Source organism: Lampris incognitus, chromosome 7 (assembly GCF_029633865.1).
Source record: "Lampris incognitus isolate fLamInc1 chromosome 7, fLamInc1.hap2, whole genome shotgun sequence".
Lineage (NCBI taxonomy): Eukaryota > Metazoa > Chordata > Actinopteri > Lampriformes > Lampridae > Lampris > Lampris incognitus.
Genome location: NC_079217.1, coordinates 12,491,163 through 12,506,374, shown reverse-complemented (window position 1 = coordinate 12,506,374; position 15,212 = coordinate 12,491,163). Strand labels below are relative to the sequence as shown.

Below are 15,212 nucleotides of genomic sequence, written 5' to 3'. Positions count from 1 at the left end.
TAATCTTCAAAACCTCTGATTGTCTCTCTTAAACGTCATCAGTCTTCCATTGTCATCTCACTTCTCTACTGCTTTCTTTCCTCTTTCTCTCTCAGGTCTACATACCCTGCAGAACAGCTATTGTCCTGGCCAACGAGGAGATGGATTACTGTTATTAAAGGATGATTGTCTCCACAGAGACCAGTGTCAAGAATGGATTCCAACCCCAACTGAGTGTTAACAACCACCTTCTTCTCAGTGTCGACCTTCCACATCACCCAAAACCCACTCTCTGTGCTCAAGTCCTTTTTTTCCCATTGGCTCCTTTGTTTTCAAACACCATCCTTAGATGCTATGTAGCCCCCTTACCATACAGATTGGTCCATTTGGGAGGGGTCCAAAGATTCTCAGCAGTCATGACCCTGCTGAGTCCGTTCACCACCAGGCGGTGGCCATTTGTGGGCTCAGTCGAATTTGAAACGCAGTTGGTAATTTTGCCAGTTTAGAGATGGAAAAAGTTACATGCCTCCACTGTTTTCTGCGTAATAATGTCTGAAGTGATGTAACTTTCAGGGTTGTTTATATTGAAATACGTTTTTCTTTTAATTGTTATGATTAATTATTGTCACCGGTATTTAAATACAAATACCACGACGGGGTCTGAGATGCAGGAAATGTGTACAGTGTTAACTTGAACTGTACTTGAAAATTTGAATATTTTATTTAATCACTGGTACTCCATTACTGTTCATTCATTTTATGGAGGATTGCAAGGATAAGGATATTGTAATTTGCACAACGTAATGAGTTGCTTTGAGTCGTTACACTCTGCTGTGGGTATCTTGCACAATTGTGATGTAGTGCTAAAATGTATGCAGCTACTGGAAACAATGTAGTCATCCACAGCCTGCTTATTAAGCCAGCGGTTTGCAGCTAAAGCAACTGGTAAACTCACCTTCTGTCTCGGATATATGCATGTTGCGTGCACAATAGATGGTGTTCTGGTGATTAAAATGTCATACGTTGTGTATCAATAATTTCCACTGAGAAAATGTCATATCACTGGTAACAGTATTGTTTTAATAATGCAAACAGGATATTTTAAGCACTTCAGTGTCCCTTTTTTTTTTGCTGAAAAGATAGTTTGCCGAGCTAGGAAGACCCCCCCCCCCTCAAGTGTAACTGTCTTCTGATCATTCAGTCTTCTAACACATTATCTGTATTCAGAGAACTGTGAACCATAAATACCACATTCATTAGGTTACAATCCCCTGGGGATTTTATATGCGACGAGGTCGGAGCCTGGACTCATCGCACAGCCTGCAAAGAACAGCCTGAACCGCTCTCAGCTACCCTGAACAGCCTGCAAAGAACAGCCTGAACTGCTCTCAACTACCCTGAACAGCCTGCAAAGAACAGCCTGAACCGCTCTCAACTACCCTGAACAGCCTGCAAAGAACAGCCTGACCCGTTCTCAACTATCCTGAATAGCCTGCAAAGAACAGCCTGAACCGCTCTCAGCTACCCTGAACAGCCTGCAAAGAACAGCCTGAACCGCTCTCAATTACCCTGAACAGCCTGCAAAGAACAGCCTGAACCGCTCTCAGCTACCCTGAACAGCCTGCAAAGAACAGCATGACCCGTTCTCAACTATCCTGAACAGCCTGCAAAGAACAGATTTAACCGCTCTCAGCTACCCTGAACAGCCTGCAAAGAACAGCCTGAACCGCTATCAACTGTCCTGAACAGCCTGCAAAGAACAGCCTGAACCGCTCTCAACTGTCCTGAACAGCCTGCAAAGAACAGCCTGATCCGCTCTCAACTACCCTGAACAGCCTGCAAAGAACAGCCTGATCCGCTCTCAACTGTCCTGAACAGTCTGCAAAGAACAGCCTGACCCGTTCTCAACTATCCTGAACAGCCTGCAAAGAACAGCCTGAACCGCTCTCAACTATCCTAAACAGCCTGCAAAGAACAGCCTTAACCGCTCTCAGCTACCCTGAACAGCCTGCAAAGAACAGCCTGAACTGCTATCAACTGTCCTGAACAGCCTGAACCGCTCTCAACTACCCTGAACAGCCTGCAAAGAACAGCCTGAACCGCTCTCAGCTACCCTGAACAGCCTGCAAAGAACAGCCTGAACCGCTCTCAACTGTCCTGAACAGCCTGCAAAGAACAGCCTGACCCGTTCTCAACTATCCTGAACAGCCTGCAAAGAACAGCCTGAACCGCTCTCAACTATCCTAAACAGCCTGCAAAGAACAGCCTTAACCGCTCTCAGCAACCCTGAACAGCCTGCAAAGAACAGCCTGAACCGCTATCAACTGTCCTGAACAGCCTGCAAAGAACAGCCTGAACCGCTCTCAACTACCCGTCCTCTCACACACGCGCCACTCAGAGTCCGGCAGCCACGCGCCACACAGCGTCTTGTAACTGAACAGTTTGAAGGAGCAGCCGGGTTGCTTGGTAAAGTTACTTCCGGCCGCCGTGTGTGTGTGTGTGTGTGGGGGGGGGGTCATAGTGTACTTAACAGGGAGCAGTACCTCACTATATACCAGCATCCAGGGTTTGTTTTCTTTTGTTTGTTTTTGTTTTTTTGTTTTTTTTTCATCACTATTGACTCACAATGTGCACATCATTACAGCGGTCTGTCACATAACTTTGGCTTTCAACTGTTTTGACCCTCGATGCCGTCTCTTTAAAGCCCCCCCCCCCCCCGTCAGATAAATGCCTTTACTTTGCGCCCAGACGGTTCTCGGTATTCCGAGCACGCGGTGTCGCTCTGGATAAAAGGCGGCAGCGCATTTGGGGCGTCCCGCATAAAGGCTCGCTCGCGCGCCTCCATTTCCGTGGACGCTGTCGTTTCGGCATCTACACCCGCTGCACTGGTGCGGCTCCTCGGCTATTTAAACAAGTCCGTCGTGGCGTATGGCACGTTCTGATCCGCCTGCTCTGCAGCTGAGGCGCGCATCCGTACCCGGGGCCATGATCCTGCCTGTGTTTAGCCCCAAGTATCTTGGAAGACAAAAGCGTCACAGAAAACTGCCTTTCCCCGCCTCTCGGGAACCCGAGGATCGCTTTGCATAAATCTCAAGCAAGCCCGGTTGTAAGATTGAAGCAGTGTTTAATCATCCCCATCATCTGATCCGGTGTCACTTCACCGCTGCCAAAAACGGAATCGTCTTGAGTTTACTCTCAGAAGTCAGAGTGGTGCCTGATACACAGTAACGGCTGTGACGTGTATTTTCCATTGCAGCTAATGATAATAAGCCCGCGTCTGTCCAGTCGTATGAAGTCTGTGGAAGAGGCGGGTGTGCAGCCTTGACTGCTAATTCTCCCCCAGCCCGCAGCTATGGAAATGCAAGGACTCGGGTGTCCTTGAAACCGCAGTGTGCAGGTACTCTTTTCACCGGGCACTTGATGCCGAAATTGTTTGTTTTTTTTTGGTCCGAGAGTCGGAGGGTTCCAACAGGCTCGAAATGCAATTTTTCACTCAAGCCACGCTGTCGTTTCTGTTCCCCGGTGGGACGGAGCCCCTGCGAAGCCCTAATACACATTTACAGTCGGAGTCTGACCTAGGAGCCACTTGGCAGCCCGCAAGAAGAGGATTGCCAGTCTCCTGGGTCTAGTCCAATAGAAAACGTATTTATTTGGTGGTCTTGCAGGCACCCACATATACTAGTCTCTGAAACAAGTACACCGAGGATCAATGTCTGGCCCAAAAAAAAAGCTTAATTTAACAATCACAAGAGATTAATGTTAAAAGATTTGATTTAGTTGGTTTATTGTTTACATATGAAAGGGTTTCCTTTCAAAATACTGTATTTTATCTAAGTCTCCTAAACCTCGGATGTCTCATTTTGCAATGAAACATCCCCATCTTTCCTTTCCACAAGCTGCTGGAAAATCACGAGCCCATGCTTCTTAATTAATCAATTACTGATACAGCAGTGGTGTGTTGGTCACATAATAGAATTGTAAACTACTAATAAGACCCGTTAGTTAGGGGTCTGACCCTTTAGCCGAGCGGTTAGCGGTGTCTCCTTGTGGTGCAGTACACCCCGTATCGAATCCCGCACCGGGCAAGAAAATAACCGGTTACATTGGTGGCAGCGGTGGGATCCAGAAGTGTGCAGATCCTCAGAAGTCTCTTCGGAGCGCGGGAAGAACAAGCGCGAGGGCGCGCTTCCGGGGAGGGTGACGACTGTAAACTACTAATAAGACACGTTAGCCCAAAGCTAACGGGTCTGACCCTTTAGCCGATCGGTTAGCGATGTCGCCTTGTGGTGCAGTACACCCAGTATCGAATCCCGCACCGGGCAAGAAAATAACCGGTTACAGAATCATAATGTGATCATATTACATGGTTGTCTTGTCCCTGCAGCCTTATTCAGCGCAGCCCGCAAGGCGGATTCATTCGCAAATGAGTTAAAATCGGCACATGTGAAAAGGTCGACGTGTTATGAGATACTGCCCCGTTTCTCATCATCTTTCTTCTTAATCTCTGCCAGACGGACGGCCTGGAGGGGTTTGTACGTGTGTGTCCGCGGCTAGTCTCGCAAACTACTGGACCTGTAAAGCCTAATTATTTGTGTGCTGCACAGTTATGACTGTATGATGAGGAACCTCGTGGTTGTGGTGATTAGGAACCTTTGACAAAACGTTTGTTCCCGCTGCCGCCGCTCCCTCTCTTCATTCACTCTCCAGCTCGCTCGACCAACGCCGCTCTGCCCGCCGAGTCCGCCGTGCGCATGCGCGACTCCCATCACCGGTTGAGTCCGATCGGGCGGCGATAGTGTCAAAACCAGCACGTCGTATTCCCATATGAGTCTTGAAAGTAAAGGAGAAGTCGATGGTATTTCGCAAGCCAGCAAATCATTCAGTGCTGATCTGAGCACGGGAGAGCTGGAGGAAGACGGGATGCACCGGAAATAATCCACCTTATTCACCTCGCCGCCACGCGGAGGTGCCATAGTCTCCGATGTTAAAACTCTGCTATAAAAATACAATTTCAAGAGTACAATAAGACATTTCCCATGGCTGAGCTGTTGTTCTCTTACCGTTTGTTTTACGACTGGAAGTCAATCAGCACAGCAGCCATTCACCTTGGTCCATTTTCTATCATGAAAACCACAACGGTTAAACACATTTGAAGGCTTTTAACAAGGGCTTTGAATCTATGATAGTCTGATCTCTCTCATTGCATGTCAGACTTGGTCACATTCGTGCGAGGGTCCACGAGGGCGGCTGCACAGCCACAGACTGACAGGCAAAACACTGTAACGTGCAGGGAAAAATACACTCGCTAGCAAACGGGTCGGACCCTTTAGTCGACTGGTTAACGTTGTCGCCCGTGGTGCGGGAGATCCGGGTTCGCGTCTTCACGTGATCCTACCACGCGCTACGCCCCCACCTGGTGAAACTCCTCACTGTCAGGTGAGAAGAAGCGGCTGGCAACTCCACATGTATCAAAGGAGGCATGTGGTAGTCTGCAGCCCCTCCCCAGATCGGCAGAGGGGGTGGAGCAGTGACCGGGACGGTTCGGAAGAGTGGGGTATTGGACTTAAAGGGGGGGGGGTCTCTCTAGAGCAACTTGGCAAAAATAGTGTGCACTCTGTGTATAAAAGTGTGTTGCCTTTTTTGTCTCTCATGGGCCTGGAGCAAGCTATAACTGTCCCATTCTGCAGGATCTTCCCTCATAAAACATTGTCTTGGACAGTCAGAAGTGGGGGTATGACATGCACAGAGAGCAGGTTTTGACCCATGAGAACAAGTCTTATTTCACTGTTCTGCGACTTGCTTGGACCACACTGCTCCCTGCAGCTTGTTCGTGACAGATTAATGGAGAATTTGATCGTTATTTAACTTGCATAGCAAATAAAAACTGCCTCTTGCTCAGGCTGAGATAACGTGTCAGCCATATGCCTCAGAGGTGCTCCCTTTATGAAAGTGCATATGGCATATGTGGAGGGGGGGGAGACAAACTACAGTACTGATCATTCTTGCGCAGAAGATTTAGCATGTCTAAACATGTCTCCATGTGCTACTGTGACGGGTTGTGGCTCTCTGTGGCCTTATTGTGGATGTGTCCCCTTATGTCTACGGAGCGGGAAGGACGGCACGGCCACAGTACTTGCTCTCACTCTGGTTCCCTCTTTCTTCTGGTACAGAAATCAGCAACACGCAGGCATCATCAACAGTGTGTTGTGCAACTGCAAACATTCAGATCTCCGGCTTGGAAGTAGGTTTCTTTGCTGAGGCGTGTATGGCATGCAAAGAGGAACCCTATGTATGCAGTTGCGCTATTAACCCACCAGGTGGCTCTAGAACCATACATGTATACGAGAAGCGTATCAATTTTGCAGAAATTCATTATAGAGGTTAGGTAGTTTCTAACTCTGGTACGCCACATGAAGTACTTGTTGGTGAGACAGTCCAGTAGCTACAGGAGCTTAATGGTTATAATGCAACTGTAAGCACTCAACATCACATAAGAGGCAAAAAGAAATTACATCAGCTTGCCCCATTTAAGATGTCTTCTCTTTATACAATATTTCAGCTGCCTGCTTGCTGGCTTACACCAGTGTCCGGACACCAGTGTACACCAAAACCTGGGAAGCAACTGAAAGCAGCATCATGTGCAACCTAACCAATTTGTCAGGCAAGCCCCGTATGCCGTGGTTGTCCTTTGTAGGATTTCACAAAGCAGATGGATGAACACTGAGACTGACGCTCACTTCAGTGTACGCCGGACGCATGTCCTCACCCTTGCTTCACAATTAATACCAAGGAACGCTGGACGGGTGATGCGGCGACCCAGCGGCTGTCTGCGGATGAGCGGGGACGGCAATGCCACGGGCTGTTTGCTGGGGATGTAAATCAACGGGACAAGAGCTAACAGCACAACAAGTGCTGGGTTTTATTTATGATCGTGGCAGCGAGGAGAGGAAACAAGTCAGCAGCGTGGTAAACACAGAGGCTCCATCAGCACCATGTGGGGGGGAAGAAGGGACAAGAAACACCAACAGTGCTGCCAGATAACAGCTTCCAACTGATGACATGCTGTACAGCCTAGTCTAACTAAAGAAGTAAAACTAGAGGAACCTGGCTTACACTGACTGACCTAACTAAAGTACCACACGTGGTACTAACCTCTGACGAGTAGAGAGCCCCCAGTGCTTTCCTGGTACTTCTCAAGATAGCAAAACTGCTGTGGCCCGGACCCGTCCCACACCCGACACTTTCATCCGGCCCACACACCGCGTGGAATGATGGCACTTGAGCAGGTCCGCTCCTGTTTGCCAGATCTGGGCCAGAACCAAGCCATAGCGATGCCGCATATGCCACATATTTGCCAAAGGTGGCCCATATTTGTTTTGTGATATTTGGGCCATATTCACTATTTACCACACGGGCCACTTCAGGGTCACATCCAGATTACATGTTGCCGAGAGCGCCGCATCTTTGCCAAAAAAGGCCCACATTTGAGTTGGCATATCTGGGCTGTATTTGCTATTATACATGTGGGCCACTTCAGGCTCACATCCATTTTGTCAGGGCCAGAAGAAGGCCGTCAGTGCCGCATCATTGCCTGAAGTGGCCCACATCCAGATGCTCTCTGGGAAATAAAAGCTTCCAACTAATGACATGCTGTAAAGCCTAGTCTAACTGAAGAAATAAAAACAGAGAAACCTGGCTTACACTGACTAGCTGAACTAAAGTACCGCGCATGGTACTAACCTCGAACTTGTGTTTAGTAGATCTCAGCTGTGTGCGTGTGTGTGTGTGTGTGTGTGTGTGTGTATGAATAGAGAACCCCGATGCTTTCCTGGCACTTGCTTGCAAAAGGACTGAACAACAGCAACAGCTCCCACACAGTTATAAGGTAATGATACCATATGAGCTCCCTATGAAGGTAGCATGAGGATGTGGATGTGACATGGAAGACGGTACCCCCCCTTCCACACACACACACACACACACACACACACACACACACACACACACACACACACACACATGCACTCTCCCTGCCAACTGTTGTTGTAAACCAGGGCTGGACAGAAAAGGGACCAGCGGTGTAACACCTGAGGAAGAACGACAGCGAGAGAGAGAAAGACCGTTATACAGAACAACACACAAGTGCATGCCCAAGGCGCAGCAGTTTTGTCCCCCCCCTCCCCCCCCACCTCATTTATGATCCACTGCACATCTGGGGAGCTGGACAGAAGCTCCGGGGCGTAGGCCAAAACAGTCACGTTATGAAATTCCTGAAAAGGGTGTTTTGGAGTACCGGCTGCAAAGGGAGCCTTCGGGCGGTGTTGTGACCAGCCTCACTTTTCTCCTCCACCAAGCAACATGGTGCCATGCACAACAGATTTTCCCATCACAGGGGAAGGACAGAGTTAGGGGAGGATTTTTGGAGCTTTGGAAGATACGATTTATTCGATCCCGTCCCCTTCCCTACCTTCTTCCAAGTGAATACGTTGTAGAGAGTCTGTGATATGAAAGTGTATTCAATATATGGCAGAAACATTAAATAAACAGATGGGTGACAAATTAAAGGAAAAAGCTGAATGCTTGACCCCTACAGTGAGGGGGTCCGGGGGCTCTGTTATGCTGTGGGGGGCATTTTCCTGGCATGGTTTGGGTCCACTTGTTCCCTTAGAGGTGAGGGTCACTGCAAATCGATACAAAGTTATTCTGAGTGATCGCCTTTATCCTATGATGAGACATTTCTCCCTGGTGGGGGGGGGGGTCTCTTCCAGGAGGACAATGCCCCCATCCATAGGGCACGAGGGGGGTCACTGAAGGGTTTGATGAGTATGATGTAAATCATGCGCTCTGGCCTTCACGGTCACCGGATCGCAACCCAGTTGAACACCTATGGGAGATTTTGGACCGGCGTGCTAGACAGCGCTCTCCACCACCATCATCAAAACACCAGATGAGGGAATATCTTCTGGAAGAATGGTGTCTGTCCCTCCAGCGGAGTTCAGAGACTTGCAGAATCTATGACAAGGAGCATTGAAGCTGTTCTGGAGGCTCCTGGTGGCCCAACACCTCACTAACACACTTTATGTTGGCTTTTCCTCTAATCTGTCACCCGTGTGTGTGTGTGTGTGTGTGTGTGTGTGTGTGTGTGTGTGTGTGTGTGTGTGTGTGTGTGTGTGTGTGTGTGTGTGTGTGTGTGTGTGTGTGTGTGGCACTCCCACCTGACGGGAAGAGTAACAGGAGGATGACTCATAGCAGCCATAGGTGTGTAGACACTGCCATCTGGTGGTCACCGTGTTCTTTACAGTGAAGGAGAAAATATCCCTCCCGCTAAAATGTGATCAAGTTCTCGTTTTCCTCCTTCTGGAGAAATTTCAACGCCTCGGTTTGGTTTAGACTGGAACAACTGCTGCTCATTTTGCAATGCGCACATTGAAACAACAGAACATGTGTTTTATGAATGTCAGTTTGCTGGTGCCTTTTTGGGAAGATCTGCGTTGCTGGTTGTTTCCTAAATTTAACAATTTCTCTGAACTATATATAAAAGAAAATGTGATTTTTTTTGTATGCTTGTGAAAGATGGAAAGATGGCAATTAACAATATTCTTCTTGGGAAGTTCTTTGTACATAAGAACAGATCCCGGGACACGCAGCCAAACTTCCTCATATTCCATAGGGAACTGAGTCACTATTGCTCATCACTGAGGTTAATTAATGTAGAGGAAGAATGCCCTGGGACTCTGAATTGATAGCAGAAGTTGAACTTGCAGAGAACCCCTAGGACTCCCCTCCCTTTCATTTATGTATCTAATTGTATTTATTTAATTTTCTTAATTGTCTTTACGTTTATTTTCCTCCTCTTTTGTTTTATGTGTTGTGTGTAGCATTTAAACGTGTCAATACAAAAAAGTGTCAATAAAGAAAAGTTCTCCTTTCCAGTAGCGCGAGTAGGTGGGCGGAGCCTCAGAGTGTGTGTGTGTGTGTGTGTATGGTGTGTGTGTGTATGGTGTGTGTGTGTGTGTGTGTGTGTGTGTGTGTGTGTGTGTACTGTCGGTCTGTGGTAGAGAGGATGATGAAAGCTCCGGCGTGTGTGACGGTGTGATCGAGCTGCAGCCTTCTTCTCCTTCTTCTTCTTCTTCTCTTTTAATTTACAGGGTAAGAAATTTTACGTTTTTCATGGAGCATCTTTTCTTCATCGATACCGTTGTTTCCTCAGAGTTATGTAATAATAATAATAATAATAATAAATCAGTCTTATATAGCGCTTCTCAAGTACTCAAAGTCGTTTTACAATAAATGGAGTGAAACAAGACGACAGATGAACATAACACAGAGATACAGGGGTGGATGAGCGGACGGGGGGGGGGGCACGAGAAGGCAATGGAGAAAAGGTGTGTCTTGAGACGGGATTGGAAGGAGGTCTTTTAGGACTGGGGTGATGTGGTGCCAGGATTTGGTGAAAGTTAAAAGTCGGGCGGATGCGTTCTGGACCAGCTGGAGTCTCTTGATAGAGCTAGCACTGATGCCATAGAGGAGTGAGTTGCAGTAATCAAGGCGTGAGGAGATGAAGGCATGGATCAGTATCTCAACAGCAGGGCATGTGAGAGAGGATCTTATTTTTGCAATGTTGCGAAGGTGGTAGAAGGAGGATTTGACCATTTGGCGGATATGTGGCTCAAGGCAGAGGGTGGGCTCAAGGATCACACCAAGGTTGCGTGCCTGGGGGGAAGGGGAGACAGTAGTGCCATCGATGGTGAGTGCAGGTTGTTGATTTGGCTGAGAGTGGACTTGGAGCCAGTGAAGAGGAGTTCAGTTTTGTCACTGTTGAGTTTGGGGAAGTTTTGCTGCATCCAGACTTTAACTGCAGACAGACAGGAGTCGATGTGAGAGAGGGGTGGATTGTGAGGGGATTTGGTGCTGAGGTACATCTGGGTGTCATCAGCATAACAGTGGAAGTCCAAGTTGAAATGGCGGAGAATCTGACCAAGAAGGAGGATGTAGATGATGAAAGGAGTGGGCCGAGTACAGAACCTTGGGGAACACCTTGTGTGACTGTGATGGAACAGAGGAGTGGTTGTGAAGTGGGATGAAGTGTGACCTGTTGGAGAGGTAAAACTTGAGCCGAGTACGGTGCCTTCAATACCGACATCTTTCAATCTGGTGCGCAGGATGTTGTGGCTCACAGTATCAAAGGCTGAACTCAGGTCGAGGAGGATGAGGATGTTAAGGGCTCCAGTATAGCAGAGATGAGGAGGTCATTAAGTACTTCAAGGAGTGCAGTTTCAGTGCTGTGGAGTGGGCGAAAACCAGACTGGAGCGGTTCGAGTAGGTTGTTGGAGTGTAGGTAGGTTTGGAGTTGTGTGGCGACAATGCATTTCAGGGTTTCAGAGAGGAAGGGGAGATTGGAAATTGGCCGGTAGTGGTTCAGGCAGGATGGATCAAGACCAGGTTTCTTGAGGGGTGCAGTGGAGGGGGGGGCGGTGGGAACATAGGGTTTGGATGTGGGATATTGTATCGGGGTTAGTGGAAGGATGTAGATGACGGGAGTGTCTGGGGCCGCGATGAAGATAACGGAGGATGCCAGCAGACAGAGCGGAGGTGCGTGCAACAGAGGATAGCCGGTAGTTTTTGTTGAGGGACGGGAGTTCATCAGGAGAGTAGTGTAAGGGTGGAGGAGGGAAACTAATCAGGGGAGAAAATAAAAAGGGAAACCAGGGTATTCTATGTAGTCGTAATAAGGGGGGGGGGCAACGTAAGTAAAAACAGAAGAGGGCAGAGTGTTGGTTCCATGGGACGGGTGGGTGAATAACGTTGGACGCATAGGAGGGATGGCGCAGAGCACGGATGGGATGAGGCTCGCTACTCACGATATGAAGGGGAGTGTCGCCAGGGATGGTGATATCCAGATTACGCTAGTCCCAGTTGATGATGGCCCAAAGAGGGATAGTGTCCACTGCCGAGGGAAAATAAAGTAAATAATCCAGCGGGGGTTGGGGGACGGAGCCAGATCCGCATGCGATTGTGATTTGTATTTGTTCGTAAAACATTGTTCCAGCTGCAGCGTTGATACAACCCGGCCGCGCCTGCGCGGGTTGCGTGAGTGTGTGCGTGTGTGCGTGTGTGTGTGTGGCACTCCCACCTGACCATAGGTGTGTAGACACTGCCATCTGGTGGTCACCGTCTTCTTTACAGTGAAGGAGAAAATATCCCTCCCGCTAAAATGTGATCAAGTTCTCGTTTTCCTCCTTCTGGAGAATTTTCAACGCCTCGGTTTGGTTTAGACTGGAACAACTGCTGCTCATTTTGCAATGCGCGCATTGAAACAACAGAACATGTTTTTTTATGAATGTCAGTTTGCTGGTGCCTTTTTGGGAAGATCTGCGTTACTGGTTGTTTCCTCATTTTGACAATTTCTCTGTGTCATGTACCGGTTTGGCATGTAAGGGCACCCGTATGTATGTGACGTCACCTGTTGACGTGGGGAGAAGCGCGAGGAATATTGTTCGGGCAGTCTTGCAATACGGTGGAATAAAGCAAGCCACGTTAGGCATTGTGTAATAACGGTGTGCCTAATCATTTATAATCAGCGACACCTAAATAAGCATATAGGTGGGAATAACGGATCAGAACAATGGCGACGAGTGATGTACCGAGCCTAAGCTAAGTGATGAGCTAAAGTTCGTAACGTTTAGTTAGATCTGAAGTGTAGCTAACAGTTGTAGCTAGCTAGCGCGGCAGCATGGAAAAGACAGCATGCGTACCGGCGTTTGATTGCTACTCCGACCCGGCGACTTTGGGGCCGCGGTGGACAAGATGGCTAATTTCATTTGAACTGTTAGCTGATGGGAAAGGTCTGATCATCGAGGATAACACCGAGGATGCAGTGAAGCAGCGCCGGAGAGCACTTCTTTTGCATCACGCAGGTCCAGACACACAGGACATCTTTTCAACTTTGGACGCCACCGGAGAGGTGACTGATTATGATGCCGCTATTGCAGCTTTGAACAGATATTTCGTGCCTCAAGTAAACGCTACATTCGCCCGCCAGACATTTCAGAAAATCTCTCAGAATCAAGGGGAGACAGTACAACAATTCGCTACACGCTTGAGACGTGCGGCAAAAGACTGCGGTTTTGGTGGAGACACAGACGATCAGATTAGAGACGCAATTGTAAGCAAATGCACGTCAAGTTATGTTCGCCGTAGACTCCTCGAGGAGGCGCGTGGTTTGGTGCTTGCTCGCGCTCTCGAGCTGGCGGCACAGTGTGAACAAATTGAAGGACAAATGGCGGAGATGCCTGTGAGGGAGGGGAAAGCAGAGGCGACTGTGAGTCGTGTCTCACAGAAAGGAGGGAAATGTCAGAAAAGAGGACAAGGGAGACCGGGCGCAGATAGAGGAAAAACGGACAAAATGGACAAAACGTGTTTTAGATGTGGACATTCAGACCACTTTGGGAAAGACCCCAATTGTCCCGCGCGCGGCCAAACGTGTCGCAAATGCAATGGTAGAGACCATTTCGCAAAGCAATGCAAAACAAAAGGTGCAACAGGAAAGGAAAAAGTGCATAAAATAGAGATAGAAGAACATGATTATGCCTTTGTATTGAGTGATACAAACAAGTCAGATAGGCTCAACATAAATGTGGGAGGAGTTAGCTTGAAGATGCTTGTCGACTCCGGGGCTACTTGCAATGTGATACCCGAAAAGACCTGGGAGGGTTTAAAGTCAGAGAAAATTAGGTGCCACTCATATATCCCAAAGCTGGAAAGGAAACTATTTTCCTATTCATCTAACCAACCTCTACCCATTAAAGGGGCGTTCACATGCAAAGTAAAAATAGGAGAACGCTGTGAACAAGCAGAATTCATAGTAATCAGAGGTGATGGAGAACCACTACTAGGAAAAGAGTTGGCCATGAAACTAGGTGTACTGAAAATAGGTGCCAACATATCAGCCGTCAGAGACATGAACCGATCACTTCAGCAGCAGTACCCGACTGTATTTCAGGGGGTAGGGAAGCTGAAAACAAAACAGATAAAGCTACACATAGACCCAGAGGTGACACCAGTAGCACAGCCACTCAGGTCTATACCCTTCAACCTACGGGCGCCTGTGGAGGCCAAGATAAAAGAGCTCCTAGATCTAGACATAATAGAACCGGTCGATGGACCAACACCATGGGTAAATCCAGTGGTCATCGTGCCCAAGGCAAACTCAGAAATAAGACTGTGTTTAGACATGCGACAGGCAAACCTTGCCATCATCAGAGAGAGGTATCCAATACCCACTGTGGATGAGCTACTACAAAGGATGAATGGATCGGTGGTGTTTAGTAAACTGGACTTAAAGTGAGGCTACCACCAACTTGAAATGACCCCAGAATCACGCGGAATCACCACATTCGCCATCCACAACGGAGTCTACAGATACAAGAGACTCATCTTCGGCGTGTCTTCCGCCAGCGAACAGTACCAGCATGAAATCGCCACTGCACTGGCTGGTATAGAAGGTGTGGAGAACATCTCAAATGATGTCATAGTCCACGCTAAGGATGAGGAGACACACAACGAGCGACTACACACAGTCATGAGGAGACTGGAGGAGTGCGGACTGACGCTAAACCCTGCCAAGTGTCAATTCAACATGGATCGACTGATTTTCATGGGAATCCTGCTGTCTGAAAAAGGAATCGGTCCTACAGAGGAGAGAGTGAGAGCCGTGAGCGAGGCGAGAGAGCCGGAAAACGCATCGGAGGTGAGAAGCTTCCTCGGGCTCGTAAGTTACAGCAGCAGATTCATTCCACAGTTTGCAACAGTGTCAGAGCCGCTGCGACGCCTGACAAGAAAGGACACTCCGTTTGAATTCGGTCCAGAACAGAAACAAGCGTTTGAGGCGCTGAAAGAGGGCTTAGCCAAAGCAGGGACACTAGCCTACTTTAACAAAGATGCACCGACCAAAATCATTGCAGATGCTAGTCCAGTGGGATTAGGAGCAGTGTAGTACAGACCCAGAATGGAGAAAATGTTCCCATTTGTTATGCCAGTCGTGGTCTAACCGACTGTGAACGCAGGTATTCCCAGACAGAGAAAGAGGCCTTAGGTCTGGTATGGGCATGTGAAAGGTTACACCCATACATCTATGGTAGACGATTTGACTTGGTTACAGACCACAAACCTCTTGAATCTATCTACAGCCCACGTTCGAAACCATGCGCTCGTATAGAGCGACGGGTCCTAAG

General features: G+C 48.3%; 1 protein-coding gene across 1 annotated transcript in view; it reads left to right on the top strand.

The window, feature by feature from the left end:
* The window catches only part of gbe1b (glucan (1,4-alpha-), branching enzyme 1b), a 103,908-nt gene extending 102,768 nt beyond the window's left edge, over positions 1-1,140 (top strand). The window contains exon 16 of the mRNA XM_056283246.1: positions 96-1,140. Within this exon, the coding sequence (XP_056139221.1) occupies positions 96-158 (63 nt within the window). The 3' untranslated portion in view covers positions 159-1,140. The remainder of the gene's footprint in view (positions 1-95) is intronic.
* Positions 1,141-15,212: the final 14,072 nt, after the last annotated feature.